At 33.3% G+C, this 17,275-nt stretch overlaps 1 protein-coding gene across 3 annotated transcripts in view; it reads left to right on the top strand.

Moving 5' to 3' along the window:
• The window catches only part of Uap1 (UDP-N-acetylglucosamine pyrophosphorylase 1), a 37,323-nt gene that overhangs the window by 7,042 nt on the left and 13,006 nt on the right, over positions 1-17,275 (top strand). For all 3 annotated transcript variants that reach the window (XM_071618240.1, XM_027922498.2, XM_071618239.1), the window contains 3 exons: positions 9,373-9,577; positions 12,462-12,637; positions 14,181-14,353. In XM_071618240.1, coding sequence (XP_071474341.1) covers positions 9,373-9,577; positions 12,462-12,637; positions 14,181-14,353 — 554 coding nt within the window. The remainder of the gene's footprint in view (positions 1-9,372; positions 9,578-12,461; positions 12,638-14,180; positions 14,354-17,275) is intronic.

Raw genomic sequence — 17,275 nt, 5'->3', positions numbered from 1 at the left:
CCTGAACATAACATTATGCCCTTTCTGTCTTTGCTCATATTAATCCAACCTTGGTCTGGTCTTTGCCCTTTCTCTACCTAGGTGGGTCACCTGGGAAAGTCATCTCTTGGAGTTGTGGAGTGCAGTGGCTCTTCTGCTTGGGGATTTAACACACATTCTTTTGAGAATAGCAAAATACAAAAGGTAGAGTTAAGAGCTGTGGATATAATCTACTATTCTCTGAAAAGTAAAAGGTTGACTAAACATTGTAGCCAAGGCTCTTGAGTGTTTGTGCACGCTTTTTGTCCAATCTTGGCTTCATTTCCTCATTTGTGATTGAGCAGATTGGATTAATAATTTTCTGTTCTTTTAAAAATGCATTACTTGGGCTGGGGATGTGGCTCAAGCGGTAGCGCGCTCGCCTGGCATGCGTGCGGCCCAGGTTCGATCCTCAGCACCACATACAAACAAAGATGTTGTGTCCACTGAAAGCTTAAAAAAATATATATATATTAAAATTCTCATTCTCTCTCTCTCTCTAAAAAAAATGAATTACTTTATTGCAGAAGCTAGTATCAAAATAACAGAAATTGTCTATAATTTCATCAAATCCATTTTGAACTGTTTTTATTTTTTCATATCACCACCTGGCACTTGGTTGTATACATGTTGAGTGTAAATTTTTTTTTTCTTTTGCAGTGCTGGGGATTTTGCAGTGCATATGTTGACTGAGCACTATACCACTGAACTATATTCGTAGCCCAGTTGTATATGTTTCCTTTGATAGATGTGCAGTAATTTTAGATGTAATCATATCTTTATTTTTTTTATTTTTATTTTTTTTAAAATATTTATTTATTTTAGTTCTCGGCGGACACAACATCTTTGTTTGTATGTGGTGCTGAGGATCGAACCCGGGCCGCACACATGCCAGGCGAGCGCGCTACTGCTTGAGCCACATCCCCAGCCCCATCATATCTTTATTTGCACCATACCATGTCTGTTTTTCTTCCAGTCTTTGGTGTCCTACATCTCATCCTGCCCGCCCGCAAAAGAAAGATAACTGATATTATTAACCTTTTATATACTTGACTGTATCTTTTTCTAGGCTCACAAATTTACTGACAATAGAATTTATTTTGACATAATTATAAAAGCATGGAATATAATTTGTTCTAATTCAGTCTCTAGTACTTCCCCTTCCATTCTTCTCCTCCCTCCCCCTGTTCTCTTCCCTCTATTCCACTGGTTTTTCTTCTATTTACTTATGTATTTTTTAAAATTAGTGTCTTGTGGATGTACATGAAGGTGAGATTCACTGTGGTATATTCATAATTGTACATAGGAATGTTATGTGAGATTCATTCAACTGTCTTTCTCTTTCTCATCCCTCCTCACTTTCCTTTATTCCCCTTTGTTTACTCCACTGACCTTTCTTCTATTCTTTTTTTCACACCCCGCCTCCCACCTTATTTTGGATTAGCTTTTTCATATCAGAGAAAACATTCACCTTTGGATTTGGGACTATCTTATTTCACTGAGTATGATAGTCTCCAGTTCCATCCAGTTAGTAGCAAATGTTATAAAGTATTCTGTTTTGTTTTTTTAAAATATTTTTTTAGTTGGAGATGGACATAACTTTAATTATTTATTTTTATGTAATGCTGAGAATCAAGTCTAGTGGCTTACACATGCTAGGCAAGTGCTCTACCACTGAGCCACAACCCCAGCCCAGGAAGTCATTCTTAAAGGCTGAGAAATACTCCATTGTGTATATAGAACACACTAAAAAAGCAGTTTGAAAATAATTGGATGTTCTTCAAGGAGGTGCCTTTCATATCTAAAATGCTTGGTGGTGGCTAATCTAGTGCCTTACTTAAACAATGACTCTGTGACTAAGATGTGAGAGAATGACTTTCAGATGAATCCTTGTGAATGGAAAGTTTTGGTGATATTATAATTTCCTTTCTTGAGATCCACTTCCTTCTTTCCTTGGGTTACCTCTGTTATTCCAGCTGCCTATATTTCACCTTGTAATTTTAAAGGTAAATCTTAGTATTAACTTTTATGGAAAGTCAAAACTTTTGATTTTTGTGTAATGGTCGCAAGGAACAATCAGGACCTCCTGTAATTTGAATCTTTTTTTATGATCTTTTGGTTGGAATCTGTAGAACTTGTCTACATTTATGACTTTCCATTTAAACTATAATCCAGAACTATTAGTACCAAGGTGTATCATAAGAAGGTACAAAGCAAACTTCCTTCTGGCTTGTTTTCAAGCTAAATATTTATGTGGCTTAACCACAGTAAAGAGTGGAGAAGGAGACTTTGTAGCTGACATTATATTCTTTTTACTTAGCCAGAAATTACTATGTGTCTATGAATTTGTAACAAAATAAAGATCCTACAGTAGATCCTCAAAGAGAAGAGATGGTCATTGTGAAGATTATTATATTTCAGATAGTAAGAAAATCCTGGTAATTGAATGAAGGACAACTATTTTTCTTCTGGATGGGGAAAAGGCCTTGTACAGTCATTTAAAAACGTCTTCTGGTTATTGAGATGATAGTGGATATTTTAAACCTAGGGTGAAGAATTCTTTTTTTTCTGAAGGATGAATACCAAGGTAACCTTCTTATTGAACAGAGATCTTGCTTAAATGTAGTTTTTGAAGTTTTATGGCCAGGTGTAAGCAATGGAATGAAGAAGAATAACTGGAAAATCTTTATTTTTTAAAGCTGAGATCTGCACGAGAAGTAATTAGAAGCTTTGAAAAGAATATCATTTTGGTAAAGATACACTGGGAAAATGTATTTGCTTAATAACCACCCCCCATTCTTTATTAAGATGAATGCATATTTATTTGAGTAAAAAGTTTCTAAAAAATAATTCTGTTCAGTGTTAGTCTTTTTTTGCCTATAAAATTTTCCTATTAATCATAATGATGCTTTTTATTTTTTTATTTAGATTTTTTAAAGATATAGATGGACACAGTACCTTTATTTTATTTTTATATGGTGCTGAGGATCGAACCCAGTGCCTCAAGCCTGCTAGGCCAGCACTCTGCCACTGAGCCACAACCCCGACCCCATAATGATGCTTTTAAAAAAATATTAGCACATTATAATTCTACATAGTAGTTTGATTCATTTTGACAAAGTCATACATGGATGGAATTTGATTTACTACGTTAATCCCTGTTCCCCCTGCTTTTCCCTCCCCTTCTCCCTCCTCCTTTCTTCCTCTACTCTACTGATCTTCCTTTTACTGATTTATCTATTTATTCATTTTTGATTGGTGCTTTTTCCATATACATAAAGGTGGATTTCCCTGTGGTATATTAGAGTATGCACATAGCGTGATTTTGTTAAATTCATTTCTCATTTCCTTCCCTTTCCTGTCCGTCCTCCCTCCTCAGTCTTCTATTCCTCTGATCTTTCCTGTATCTTTATGATATTCATTTCCCCTGTTTTCCCCCTTCTTTTACTCTAGCTTCTGCACAAGAGAGAAAACATTTGACCCTTAATTTTCTGAGTCTGGTTTATTTCACTTAGCATGATATTCTCTGTTTCCATCCATTTACTGGCAATGCCACAATTTCATTTGTCTTTGTGTCTGAGTAAAACTCCCTTGTGTAGACACACCACATTTTCTTAATATAATTGTGCTTCTTTACCATATAATATTATAGTAGAAAAGCAATTGGATTGTTTAGAAGAAATGCATTCATGACATTATTTCTTCTACATTTTCTGAATTATAGTGTAGTGATAGTCTTAATAGATTTGTAATAATACAAGTAATATATGCTTATTTTAGAAAAATTGGAAAACACTGAAAATTACAAAGGAAAAAAATACAAGATCTCTTCCATCCTACAAACCAGAGATAATACTTACTAGTAATATTTTATCATATTCTCTCTCTCGCTCACTCTCGCTCTCTCTCTCAAACACACACTCACACACACATAAGCACAATTGACATAATTGTTTGTATAGTTGACTGAAGAATTTATTATAAAAAATTTCAACCATATTCAGATACAAATGTGTATAATTAACTCCCATATGCTGCCTTGTTTAAAAATTATTTTTTGCTACTTTTGCTTTATCTACCCCTCTTTTTCATCCCTTTTCTCTTTGCTGCACTATTTTAAGGCAAATCTTAAACATCTGTGATTTTTACCCTTTTATAGTTCAGTATATATCTCTATATACGTGTTTTTTTTTTTTACTAATTACAGTGCTGTTATTAAGCCTAATAAAATTTATAATAATCTATAATAATCCTCTCATGTCTAAAATGGGTTGATTCAAATAGAGAGTTCACTGATTAGTTTGTGTTTGTGCTTAACATTTTGGGGAAACAGTTTCAGCCATACTGTGTAATTAAAACTTAAAGACTTTAAAATATTTCCTCTGACTAACTTTTTTGGAAAAGCTTTCATTTATTTCCACTAGTTGAATAGCCTTTTGATACCATTCTAATGTCTTGGAGTGCTGATAATTTAAAGAAAGTTCTGGCAGCCTTCAGAAGCACCTATGCTATTTACCTTCCTTGTTTCAGACACATGCCCAGGTTAAAGTGTACTGTGAAGTATATGGTAGGAACTTGTGCAAGCAGGAAATTATCTAGGAAACATCTGATCTCTTATAGTCTACTGTAAACTCTTGTAAGTATTATCAGGAAAAGCACTCAAAAGCTCTTGGACCCACAACACAAGGAGAGAGAGAGATTCCTGCTCAGAAAATGTCTCACTGTGGTTTAAATTTTCATTTCTTTTCTTTTTTAAAACCTGTTATTTGATCTGTATTGAAGTCCCTCCTGTAGGAAAGTTATTAACTCTTACATTCTATAATGGAGAGATGAAAAAGATGATAACCTGAAACTTTTCAGGTTTTCTCATACATCTACAGAAGTTGTTTTAGAATAGGAGACATTCATAATTTCCTAATTGTCTTATTGGCCAAGTATATTAATTAATTTTTCCAAGACAAATAGAATGGCATAATCAGTTCATTTTTCACCATGCTCCCACACAAAATTTATGTTCTGACACATACAGTTTGAAATAATGTATTATTGCCATATAACAAAAAAGCTTATTGAATTTTATTGGTCCACTTAATTTTAATAGGTATTTTATCTGTCATTATAAGACATACTAATTTGTTATATGCTTTTGATAAACATTGCAGCTTTATTTTATACTGAAGTAGATGACTACTTTAGCCAGTGTACACGCGATTTTATACTGTAGACAACAGATGTAGCTGTGTCTATTTTTGAAAATGCCACTCTGATACTCCAGAGACTGCTTTCTTCCCTCTTGTTTTTCTCTGTCTACTCCTAAGTGAGGTGCATCGGCAGGAAGATATTAATGCAAAAGCTTTTTTGGCACAAATGTGTACAGATTGTGTTATAATTCTTTATAATATTTGTGGTTAGATGGAGCTAAGATGTAAATTTATGTTTATCTGGAGGTGTACACCTGGTGGGCATAATCTCAATGCCAGTTTTAAGTAGTGGTGACCAGATTAGTTATTAGGCCCACAGGTAGAAAGAAGAAAGTGTAGAAACTAACACGTTACTTGTTTGAATAAATGAGGCCAGTGTGAGTTGCTGGTTAGCAAAACTTTAAAACTGAAAAGAATGGGAAATTGGAATGAAGCAATTACTGAGGGAACTGATCCAAAGAAGAGAAAAGTTTATGCAGGGATATTTTGATAACTGGTTAGAACCTATGGAAATCACTGAATTGGTGTTCAATGGCATTAGGTGAGCAGGTGCTGATCCATGGACTGTAGAAGAGTGGCTTTTACTTTTTTCAGGTAAGATAGCTAAGGGAAATAATTAAAAAAAGTAAAAAGTCCAGAAGATTGACAAGAGCCCCATTAATGGTAAAACAACTTACAACATGTGCTCGTGAGGCAAATATGTAGTACAAAAAGAACCAAAGTCACGGTATTCAAAATATTTACCTGTAGCTTTTTAAAATGATGTTCAGAAATATTTCTGATTCTAATACCTTTGGTGGTATCTGAGTGTTCAGACAGACTGCAGTTCTATATGTTATTATGAAATGGTACAAAATCTATTTTGGAGGAAAAATTGACCTGAAGAGACCTGAGACTATTTATATTTATTTATCTCATTTAATTTGATCATGGGGTGTCATTCCAGAACTGCTGGGAATGTAGTTATAATAAAATGTTATTGTATATTTCCTCAATACATATTTTCTAAATTTTGAAGAGTTTTGCATTCAGAAATAATTCCAACCCAAGAGACTGTGGATTTGTACTTTAAAATAATGCTTTGTGGATCAATTATAGCAGAATTAATTTATTCCCTAGAAACATAGTTTCTGATAACTCAGGGAATAACCCAGTGTTAAACAGTTTTCATATTTGTCTTATATGGTTCCCTGCTCCCTTCATTTCATTCAGGTTTTGTTACATGGTGATTATGGAGCTTGCTTAAGGTAGACATAAATCTAGAATAAAGTTTTAGTGTTTACGACTGGGTTGTAACTCAGTGGCAAATTGCTTACCTAGCATGTGTGAGGTCCTGGTTCAATCCCAAAAAGCACACCAAGGGACCAAAAAAAAAAAAAAAAATAGTGTTTGGGAAGTTTTAGAGAATGTAGGCTCTTTCTTATTCAACAGCTTTTCTGTATAGGATGGTGGGTAAGAAGAGATTAAAAAAACAAAATGTGGGCAGTCTTTCATGAATTCAGTGGAAAAGAGAAGAAAGGGCAACAGAATTAGGAAGGAAGTTTACACATCTAAAAATTATAGTACTGTAATACATGCGTTAAATATTTGGACGTGGTAAGAGACTGTGGGAGGCAGTATGGTGTTTAGTGAATAGGTCCTGTTGTGAGTTTCTAATCTTGATTCACATTTACTAGCTATGTGGTCCTGTTGTGAGTTTCTAATCTTGATTCACATTTACTAGCTATGTGGTCCTGTTGTGAGTTTCTAATCTTGATTCACATTTACTAGCTATGTGACCTTGGGCAAGACTTAACTTTTCTGAGTATTTTGTCTCTAAAATTGAGAGTATTATATCTTATTTTGAGTTTTAAAGTTATTTTCTTATATTCAACTGTTACCGTACAAGTAAATGCTGTGAAGTTAATAATAAGGAAAATTCTGATTCTAGTTAAGGAAGAAAGAGAAAATTAAATCCCAATATCTAAGGTCAACTTCAGATTAAAGGTAAAAATTATGAAAATATATAATATTCTTTTAAACTTCTTTCATTAAAAAATAGCTGGAACAGCTGGTCACGGTGGTGCATGCCTGTAATCCCAGCGGCTCAGGAGGCTGAAGTAGGAGGATCATGAATTCAAAGCCAACCTCAGCAGAAGTTAGGCATTAAGCAACTCAATGACACCCTGTCTCTAAATAAAATACAAAATAGGGCTGGGGATGTGGCTCAGTGGTCAAGTGCCCCTGAGTTCAATCTCTGGTAACCCCCACCTCCACCCCGCCAATCAAATAGTTGGAATAGTTGCTGTAGATATGTGCTAATGAAAAAAATTGTAGGATCAGGACTAACACCTCAAATTTTATAGTGGATTTAGTGTTTAAGTTCACATTGCTTTTATATTATCTTTAAGAAAACCTGTTATAAAAAAATACATAAAACACAAAATACATAAAGCATAAATTCGAACAACCCACATTACCTGAGGATTTGGTATCTGTGGGAGATTCATTCCAAGATCCTCCTTAGATATCAAAATCTTTGGATGCTTGTGTTCTTTATATAAAATGGTATAGTATTTGCATATATCTTACACACATCCCCTCATATAGTTTAAACCATCTTGAGATTACTTATAGTACCTAATACAGTGTATATGTTATGTAAATAGTTCTTATGCTATATTGTTTAGGGAATAATGACAAGAAAAAAAATAGTCTGTTCAAATTTAGTACAGACACAATTCTTTTTTTCCTTAGAATATTTTTGATCCACAGTTGGTTGAATCCATGGATGCAGAGCCTGCAGATACAGAGGGCTGACTCTAATTAATGGTGGTTTACAGTTATGGCCAGTGGCCACATTTCTTCACAGAAATTTCTAAAAATTTTAATGAAAGCATGAAATTCAAAAAATTAGAACATAAACTAACCATTGCTTTAATCTTATCTTACATTTTATAGTTTTTCTTGCTTGCCAGAGACCCAGTTTTCATTCAGCCTCTTCCCCCGACAAATTTCTCTGCCTTTTGATGCTGAGACTGTACACCTTTGAGTGAAAAAATGGGTCTTAGAAATGGAATATAGTAGATATTGGTGTTTCTTTTTTAATCCAAACTGACAGCCTCTGTCTTACAATAGCTTTTCTAGTTTCATTTGTTTGCATTTGGATTTTTAATCTATCTTGAATTCATTTTGGTTCAAAGAATAACATTTTTGTTCAAGCATTGTTTGAATATTACTTATTGCTGAATATTCAACTGGTGAAAAATGACAGATTCTAGACAGAAGAACTAAGTTAGCCATGAAAAGACTCTGAATCTCATTATTTTCTGAAATACTGAATATGGCCAACTTTTAAAAACATTTTTACAAAATTTGTTTATTGAGCTGCATAGGGGATTGCACTTAGGGCCTTGCATATCCTAGGCAAATGCTCTCCCACTGAGCTACACCTCCAGCCCAAATTTTATTAAAATATAATTGCATACAATACTATGGATAATTTTATATTTTTACAAACATATTCACCTATTCAACTATCACCTCAATCAAGATTTAGAGTATTTCCCACACCCTACGAAGTCTTCTAATGCCCTTTGTATGTAATTCCCCAAGCTTCATTCATTTTAGTGAGGTTTCAGCCCATGTATTCTAACTTCAGAGCCTGGGGTCCTAACCATTTCACTCTACTGCTTTCCCAACTGAAAGTTTCTTTTCTCTGACGTATATAGGGTAGTAGCTTGCCTAGTGTATTTGCATGCTTATTGATTAATTATTTTTGATAGATTTATAGGCTGGAAGTAATTTTTTTGGAGGAAGTTTAATAGCATCATAATATGTCCTGAAAACTTGGTATCTTCTTTTATCTTTTTCTTGATTTGCCACATCTGATAAATTTTTACAAAACCTTTATAACATCTCTTACTCATTGTCTCCTCATGTTATTAGAAGAAATTTTTATTAGTTCATAAAGTATATCATTCATTTTTTGGTGATTGATTGATTTACATAAATTTAATTGTTTTAATAATAAAAATGTTTTTATTAACAAGATAGTCATTCATGATTCTTTGTAGATTCCTTGTTCTTCATGCCTTAGATTGGGTATGTTTTTGCTAATACCTCTGTATGTTGAATTATAGAGGTTTTTTGATACAAGTGTTTTCTTTTCTAGGACTTTTCCAGATTTCTCAGAGCAAAGTAGCAGTTCTTCTTCTAGCTGGTGGGCAGGGGACAAGACTTGGAGTTGCATATCCCAAGGGGATGTATGATGTTGGGTTGCCATCCCATAAGACACTTTTTCAGATTCAAGCAGAACGTATCCTGAAGCTACAGCAGTTAGCTGAAAAATATCATGGCAACAAATGCATCATTCCATGGTAAGATATGTCTCATGGGAATGTCTGAACAAATATTGTTTTACAATATTCAAAATGCCTACACACCTTATTCATATGCAGACACATTTTCTATTATTTCTGATTTTCTCGGGAGGTATATTTTACTGTATATGTTAGAATGTGTCCATCTACAACTAAAAACATTTTTAAAAAGAATTAGTACTTCTTATAGCTAGATAGATGACCTCTATGGCCTTAATTAACAATGTCTACTCACTTCTAACTTTTATATTCCCAAGTACCTTTAGAGGTACCTTTAAGAAGGGACCTACTCTGTGGACTCTTCTAGTGTAGAAACTTCATACTGATTGATAGTTTGTCTAGGTATAGAATTTTTTTTTTTTAAAGAAATGAGTTTCTTCAGAATTTGAGGGCATTGCTTTATTTACAGTACTGCTATAATATCTATGCCATTTTGCCATTTTGATTCCCAGTCTTTTTTTTTTTTTTAATTTGAAAGCATTTAGGCTCTCTTTATACCTTTAATAGCTGACATTTCATGATGACATGGTATGGGTCTATTTTCAGTCACTGTTCTGGGTGGCTCTCTGAGTATAGAAACTAATATCCTTAAGTATCAGGTTATCTAGTTTTCCCCCACCCCGTTTTTTCCATATACACACACCAGATGGAAAGCTACATTGATTTCTCTGCTATAGGTCAAACTGGTGTTCTCGGCCTCCACTAGTGTATGACATATTCTCAGACCCTCTACTTTGGTCAGTGTTGGCATTCTAAGCACTAAGAGATTACAGGAAATTCTGCCCTTCTTTTCAGAAGTTCTTGAATTATTTTCCCAGGGTAGTTTTGGAAGTTAGTACATTTTGAGGGGGAAACCAGCTGTGTGTTTGATCTCTCTCAAGTCTAATCTTGTTATTTCAGTCTCATGTGACCAGTAAAAGCTCTGCTGGTTCTCTTCTCTGTCCTTAGCAGTAGCTTTTGGTCCAAGTGCAGACACTCTACCACAAAATCAACAAAACTCTGAGGACAAGGCAGCTGGATATCCTTAATTCCCCTTTGAAAGATTCTTCCTCTTTGGGACTTTAGATCCAATCTGTGTTGCTTCTGCAACTCTCTGATGCCTTTGAAGATTTTTTTTTTCCCCTTCAGATTTTTTAGCTCTTCTCAATGTAAGTACTGGCCTGCTGTCTTTTTTTTTTTTTTTTTTTTCCTCATCTTGATTCCTGTGGAAGTTTTTTGAAGGACATTTGTGTTCTAAGCAGTCAACGTTCTACTTAATGCCCCTGGCCTCCTAACATCAGTCATGCTGGATTTTCTTCCATCTTCTCACAACTCAGAATTTCTGTTTTCTTATGCCAAGCAGTTAGTTACCTCTTTGTCATCATCTAAATCATTCCCCAGTTTTTTGTGCCAAGGTTCAAAATACCCAAATTATTTACTGTGGGGAGAATCATACCTTCATTCATTTAAGAAATATTAATGGAGTGCCTACTCCTAAGTGCTGGGGATTAATCAGTCATCACAACAAAAATCCCTACTTACATGTAGTTTATAGTAAAGGCCCCAAACTACTATAGTTACTTAATCATGGTTTTAGATGGAATTTTTTTCTCCTTTGCCATACTAGCATAAATTGAATTTTTGTGACAATATAATGTATAATTATACTTTTATGATTCTAAATGGAAGGCGACAAAGCCTAAATTCCATTTTAAATTTTAATAAAATAAGAGCTGGGGTTGTAGCTCAGTGGTTGAGCACTTGCCTCACATGCATGAGGCACTGGGTTTGATCCTCAGCACCACATAAATAAATAAAACAAAGACACAAAAAAATTTTTAATAAAATAAAGAAACACAAGAAAATATATATGTGGTATATATACACAATAGGATATTACACAGCATTAAACGAGAACAAAATTATGGCATTTGCAAGTAAATGAGTAGAGTTGGAGTATATTATTTAAGTATTATTGAAGTAAGCCAACCCAAAAAAACCAAACCCCGAATGTTTTCTCTGATATGAGGATGCTGACTCATAATGGGGATTGTGGGGGCAAAAGTTTAGGGGGGATCATGGGAGGAATGGAGGAACTTTAGATAGAGCAAAGGGGAGAGAGGGGAAGGGAGGGGGCATAGGGGTAGGAAAGATGGTGGAATGAGATAGTCATCATTACCCTAAGTACATGTATGAAGACACGAATGGTGTGAATCTACTTTGTGTACAACCAGAGACATAAAAAATTGTGCTCTATATGTGTAATATGAATTGAATTGCATTCTGCCATCATATATAACAAATTAAAATAAATAAATAATAAAAATGTATTTGTTCTTTGAAAAAACGAAGCACAAGAGATCATTAGACTGCATGGCAGTTATCTCTTCTCCCTATTTATTTATAATAAAAGCTTTATTTTTTTTTTAAGGAGAGAGAGAGAGAGAGAGAGAGAATTTTTTAATATTTATTTTTTAGTTTTCGGCGGACACAACATCTTTGTTTGTATGTGGTGCTGAGGATCAAACCCAGGCCGCACGCACGCCAGGCGAGCGCACTACCGCTTGAGCCACATCCCCAGCCCCTATAATAAAAGCTTTAAATTTAATATACTTTCACAGAGTTCTAAATATTTTACCTAGCTATAGATTCTCTGTTAGAAAAAGTGTTTTTATTATTATATAGATTTATTTTATGCTTATGCATAAAATTGTTGGAGGAATTCCTCTTGAATAGCAGATAATGAATTTGTCTTACTCAGGAAAAAGACAAAGGAAGATAAAATAAGAAACAAGTGCTCTCAAAATTTTTCTTTAGCTCAGTAAATAGATAAAACTTTACTTTGCCCTAATTCTCATGGTTCTACTATTACTTAGAGAATCTTGTACTCTTCTCTTGTAAGGTATATAATGACCAGTGGCAGAACAATGGAGTCTACAAAGGAATTTTTCACAAAGCACAAGTACTTTGGTTTAAAAAAAGAGAATGTAGTCTTTTTTCAGCAGGGAATGCTGCCTGCTATGAGTTTTGATGGGAAAATTATTTTAGAAGAGAAGAACAAGGTTTCTATGGCTCCAGGTTTGTAATCATCCTTATTTATTGATGACTAGAAATACTGATAGCATAAATCATGAAATTTTTATTTCCTTTTGATTTGGATGTTTAAAAAAAGAATTAATTTTTTTTGCAACTTGGCAATGATTTAAAAAGATGGAAATGCCCATTGGTAGAATGGATACATGCTTTGTGTAGACATCTGACTTGGAGTGAATTTGAACAGCATTCAGGATATTTATTCTCTTTACCCAGTGTTTTACATATATAGTAGTGTCATTGGCAATATTATGTTATTGTGGTGAAAAATTGGAAAACACCTGCTGTTTAATAAATAAGAGGCAAAATTATAGTTTTAAATGGCATTAATTCTTAAGTAGCATTAAAATTATTGTTTAGAGACAATAAGCAATAGAGAAAAGTCATTTAAATAGATTAAGAGAACAAAAATACAAACAGAGCTGCATACAAAATGTGGTTAGGGCCATAGCTTTGTACAATTCAACTTAGTGTGTGCACGTTGTGGTTTGTTGGTGGTACCCACTACAATAGGCCAGGGTACCACTTATGTAGCCACATACAGTGACCTTGAGTATGATCACAACTATAAAAATAAATCTAACATAATTTTCCTATGTACACATATGAAAATGTGTATGAACCCCACCATCATGCCCACCCACAAGAATGAGGTTCTAATTAGAATAAGATATAATCCTATGCTTGTATAATTTTATCAAAATGGATTCTGCTGTCATGTAAGACAGTAAGAAAAACAAAATTAAATTAAAAATAAATAAAAAATAAGCCTATTGATAAGTTTATATCTATGTGAGACCATAGTTGGAAGAGAAGAAATAATAGTACTAAAAATGGTGCTCTCCAGATGCAGGCTTTTATTTCATCTTAATTTTCTATGTAAAAATCATAATTCTTTTAATGAAAGAGTTTCCTGTTTATTCTTAGCTTTATTTTGGGAAGTTGTGAGATTTTTTTGTTATTATTTAAGCAATGGCCAAGGTTGTTGATGAAAGAAGAACATTAAAGCATCACTAAAAGTAGATGGGAAAAGAAGAGCCTTTTACCTGTACTGAAATTACCATAGATCTTCACATCAGTCTGATTTGTTAACTAGTGGTTTGGTATAAACATTTTGGAGATGTATAACATAGATAGCCCATGTCAGAGACATATATAGAGACCTAATTTGAATCTCATAAATGTTAATAAAACTTGATAAAGTTATCATTGCCTGAGAATTTTATGTTGCACATTATATTATAGGCTAAGTTATTAAAAGGAGCTGAGTTAAAAAGAAACATGGTCTTTGGGGTTGCCTGGTCCTATTAATAATGTTATTGTATGGATATTTTCCCTTAATAGCCTTCCAAATCATGTAATGACTTTTTAACGCCTAAATTCTTCTGTATGGTTATTCAGTTTTCTTGGCTCTGTAATGTGAAACTGTTTTTCAAAGATCTCCATCCCAGTTGGAAACATTAAACAATCTTTGGGTTACCCTCATAATGGGATTGGTGTACCACTAATGGACTATTTTATTTTTTAGATGGTAATGGTGGTCTTTATCGGGCCCTTGCAGCCCATAATATTGTGGAGGATATGGAGCAAAGAGGTATTTGGAGCATTCATGTCTATTGTGTGGACAACATATTGGTAAAAGTGGCAGACCCACGGTTCATTGGATTTTGCATTCAGAAAGGAGCAGACTGTGGGGCAAAGGTAATGCCTTTTCAATTATAACAAGATTATAAGTGGTCTTTCTCTATCAGTATAAACATTCCAGGAGTCGAACTAGGCTTCCACATCATTCATCTTTCAAGTGACTAAACTATCTCCCACCCACTTTTTTTCTTTAATTTGTGATACTTTATTTGAGAAATAGTGTTGTATAATTGTCAGATACAAGTAAGAATTTAAAATATGTGAGGATAATTTGTTAAGTACCTGGGAAAGTGAATGATTGATTTATCACTAGACCTGGGATGGATTCATTAGTATCAAGTTGTATTCAACCAGATTAACCCACTTCTATAGTAAGTAGGTAGGGAAATATGATAAAAACAGCATATCTGAACTTCAGTAAGGTATTTGACATGGAATCTCATGATATTTTTGTGAATAAAATGGAAATAAGCAGGTTGGGGAGAAGGACAGTTTAAAGAGATTAATTGCTGCTGGACTGACCACAAACATAATGATTAAGATGGTGGAAGATTTGTAATTTTATATAAGACTCTGTTGTTGGCTTTGTTTTTTCCATCCTTTTTAAAATTGCACAGCTGATGATATAGGAGGTATGCCTTTATGGTAGCAGACAAAACATATAATATAGCTAGAATAAAATGGAAAACATCCAAGACCTTAAAAGCATTGAAAAGTTTAAAAATATTGATATAAACAGTATATTTCTGGAATTCCATAAAGATATCTATTCTCATCAAATAAGGTGTATTAAAATCCCAATCAAAATCCAAGTGAAACTATTTTGGGGACATTTGACAAAATGATTACAAAGTTTAGAGTAAATATGTAAAGATGGCCAAGAAAATATTGAAAAAGATTGGTAATAAGGAGGGTGTCGGAGACTGTAAACAATCTATCAAATATTAAAATGAATTGTAAATAAAATATGACTAGGAGTGTGGTACTAAAACCAGAATAGAATGACAGATTAATGGAAATAGAATAGACAAGTCATAAACAGAGCACATCATAGAAAAATGGCATTTCAGGCTTTTCTTAAGTTATTCATGAAATATATTATAGACATTATAAAAGTCACCCCATTGTATTATAGAACACTAGAATTTATTCCTTTAGTGTTTTGGTACTTGTTATTTAACCTGCCTTCATCTCCCCTCCCTTCACTCTTGTAATCACTCTTTTACATTCAGATTGACTTTTCAGAATGTACATATGAGAGAGAACATGTGGTATTTGTTTTTCTCTGATTCATTTTAATGTCCTGCTGTTCTGTCCATTTTGCTGCAAATGATATCTTTTACTTTTCTCTCTCAATATTTCATTATATCTATTTTTTATTTATATATACTTATGTATGTTGGTGCATATGTGTGTACATATATACCATAGTTTAAAGAAAATCCATTCATCCATTGATGTCCTTCTGTTCCTTATCTTAGCTATTGTGAATACTATAGTCATGAACATGGGAGCACAGGTATCTCTTTGACACACTTGTTTTCCTTTGGATACACCCAATAACTGAATTGCTGGATCATATGGTAGATCTATTTTTAGTTTTTAGAGAAAACTTCATAATGTTCTTTATAATAACTATACTAATTTGATTCCTGCCAACAATGTTAATACAAGTATTTGCTTTTCAGCACAGCCTCACCAGCATTTGTAACTTTTTTGTCTTTTTGATAATGCCATTTTAACTGGGATGAATATGAGTAATGATAAGGAGATGGAAATATTAATTCCCTGGATTTGATCAATTCACATTGTACAGATGTATTGAAATATCACACTGTATCTCATAAACACATATAATTATTATGTTACTCAAAATTTTTTAAAAATGTTAAGGAGATGGAAATGCCAACTACCCTGATTTGATCATTGCACATTGTACACATATATTAAATATCACACTGTACCCCATAATATGTATAAAATAACAGTGATTAATTTAAAAAAATAAAAAGTTTGGCATTTCAAATCAGTGGTAGAAGTGAATGAAATAATTGCCAAAAAAAATAAGTAAATCTCTCCCTCAAAGCTCATACCAAAATTATTTTCAAATGGATTGCAAGTTTAAATATGAAAAAATGAAAAAAAAAAAGGATTAGGAGAAAGTTTAGAATAATTTTATTATTTTGATGTGAAAGAAAGAGCAGATACCATACATGCTCTGACAAAACAACAGCAACCACAAAACAAACAAACAAACAAAAACAACTAGACTACATATAAGTTTGAAATATATGAGATTTGCCAGAAAAGACATACCATATTCTTGCTTGGAATTTTCTATTATAACGATGTCATTTCTTTCTAAATTATATATAAATTTAATATAAAGTCAAATCCAGAAGAGAAATTTTAAATTTACCATTTAAATGTAAAGAGATTAAAGTGGTAGGCCCAACACCCTTCCTGCCTCTGAAAACAAAAGAGTTAATTTAACATAGTTCATCTGTTTAAGATATCTTTTCAATTCACTACTTTGAATATCTGCAATATATTTTAAATAGCTCCTAAACTATAATAAAAGCAGTATATTGTGTCATAAGTAGCTACTGTGCTATAAAAAAGTGTATTTCTTACTTTGTTCCACTTGGTGTCACTCTTTGTTCTAAAACAGAAACTTAATTTTATTGTTATAAGCTTCATAATCACTTTAAAGTCTATATGACCAAAAAGAGTTGAACCTTTGAGATGATCCAGTCAACCCTTTTAATCTCAGAAATAAGCACCCTGAGTTCCAACACTTTTTAAGTCCCAGTCTCAAGGTCCTTTAACACATTAGCAGAGCCAGAATTTGAATTCAGTTTCCCATCTCTTTGTCTAGTATGTCACATTATGCCATCACACTCTTTGTTTTTAAGTCCTTATTTTATTTATTTATTTTTATGTGGTGCTGAGGACCCAGTACTTCACATGTGCTAGGAA

The sequence above is a fragment of the Marmota flaviventris genome, chromosome 10 (genome assembly GCF_047511675.1).
Source record: "Marmota flaviventris isolate mMarFla1 chromosome 10, mMarFla1.hap1, whole genome shotgun sequence".
In the NCBI taxonomy this organism is placed as follows: domain Eukaryota; kingdom Metazoa; phylum Chordata; class Mammalia; order Rodentia; family Sciuridae; genus Marmota; species Marmota flaviventris.
Note: the sequence above shows the minus strand (reverse complement) of the source record. Positions and strands in the feature narration are given on the sequence as shown.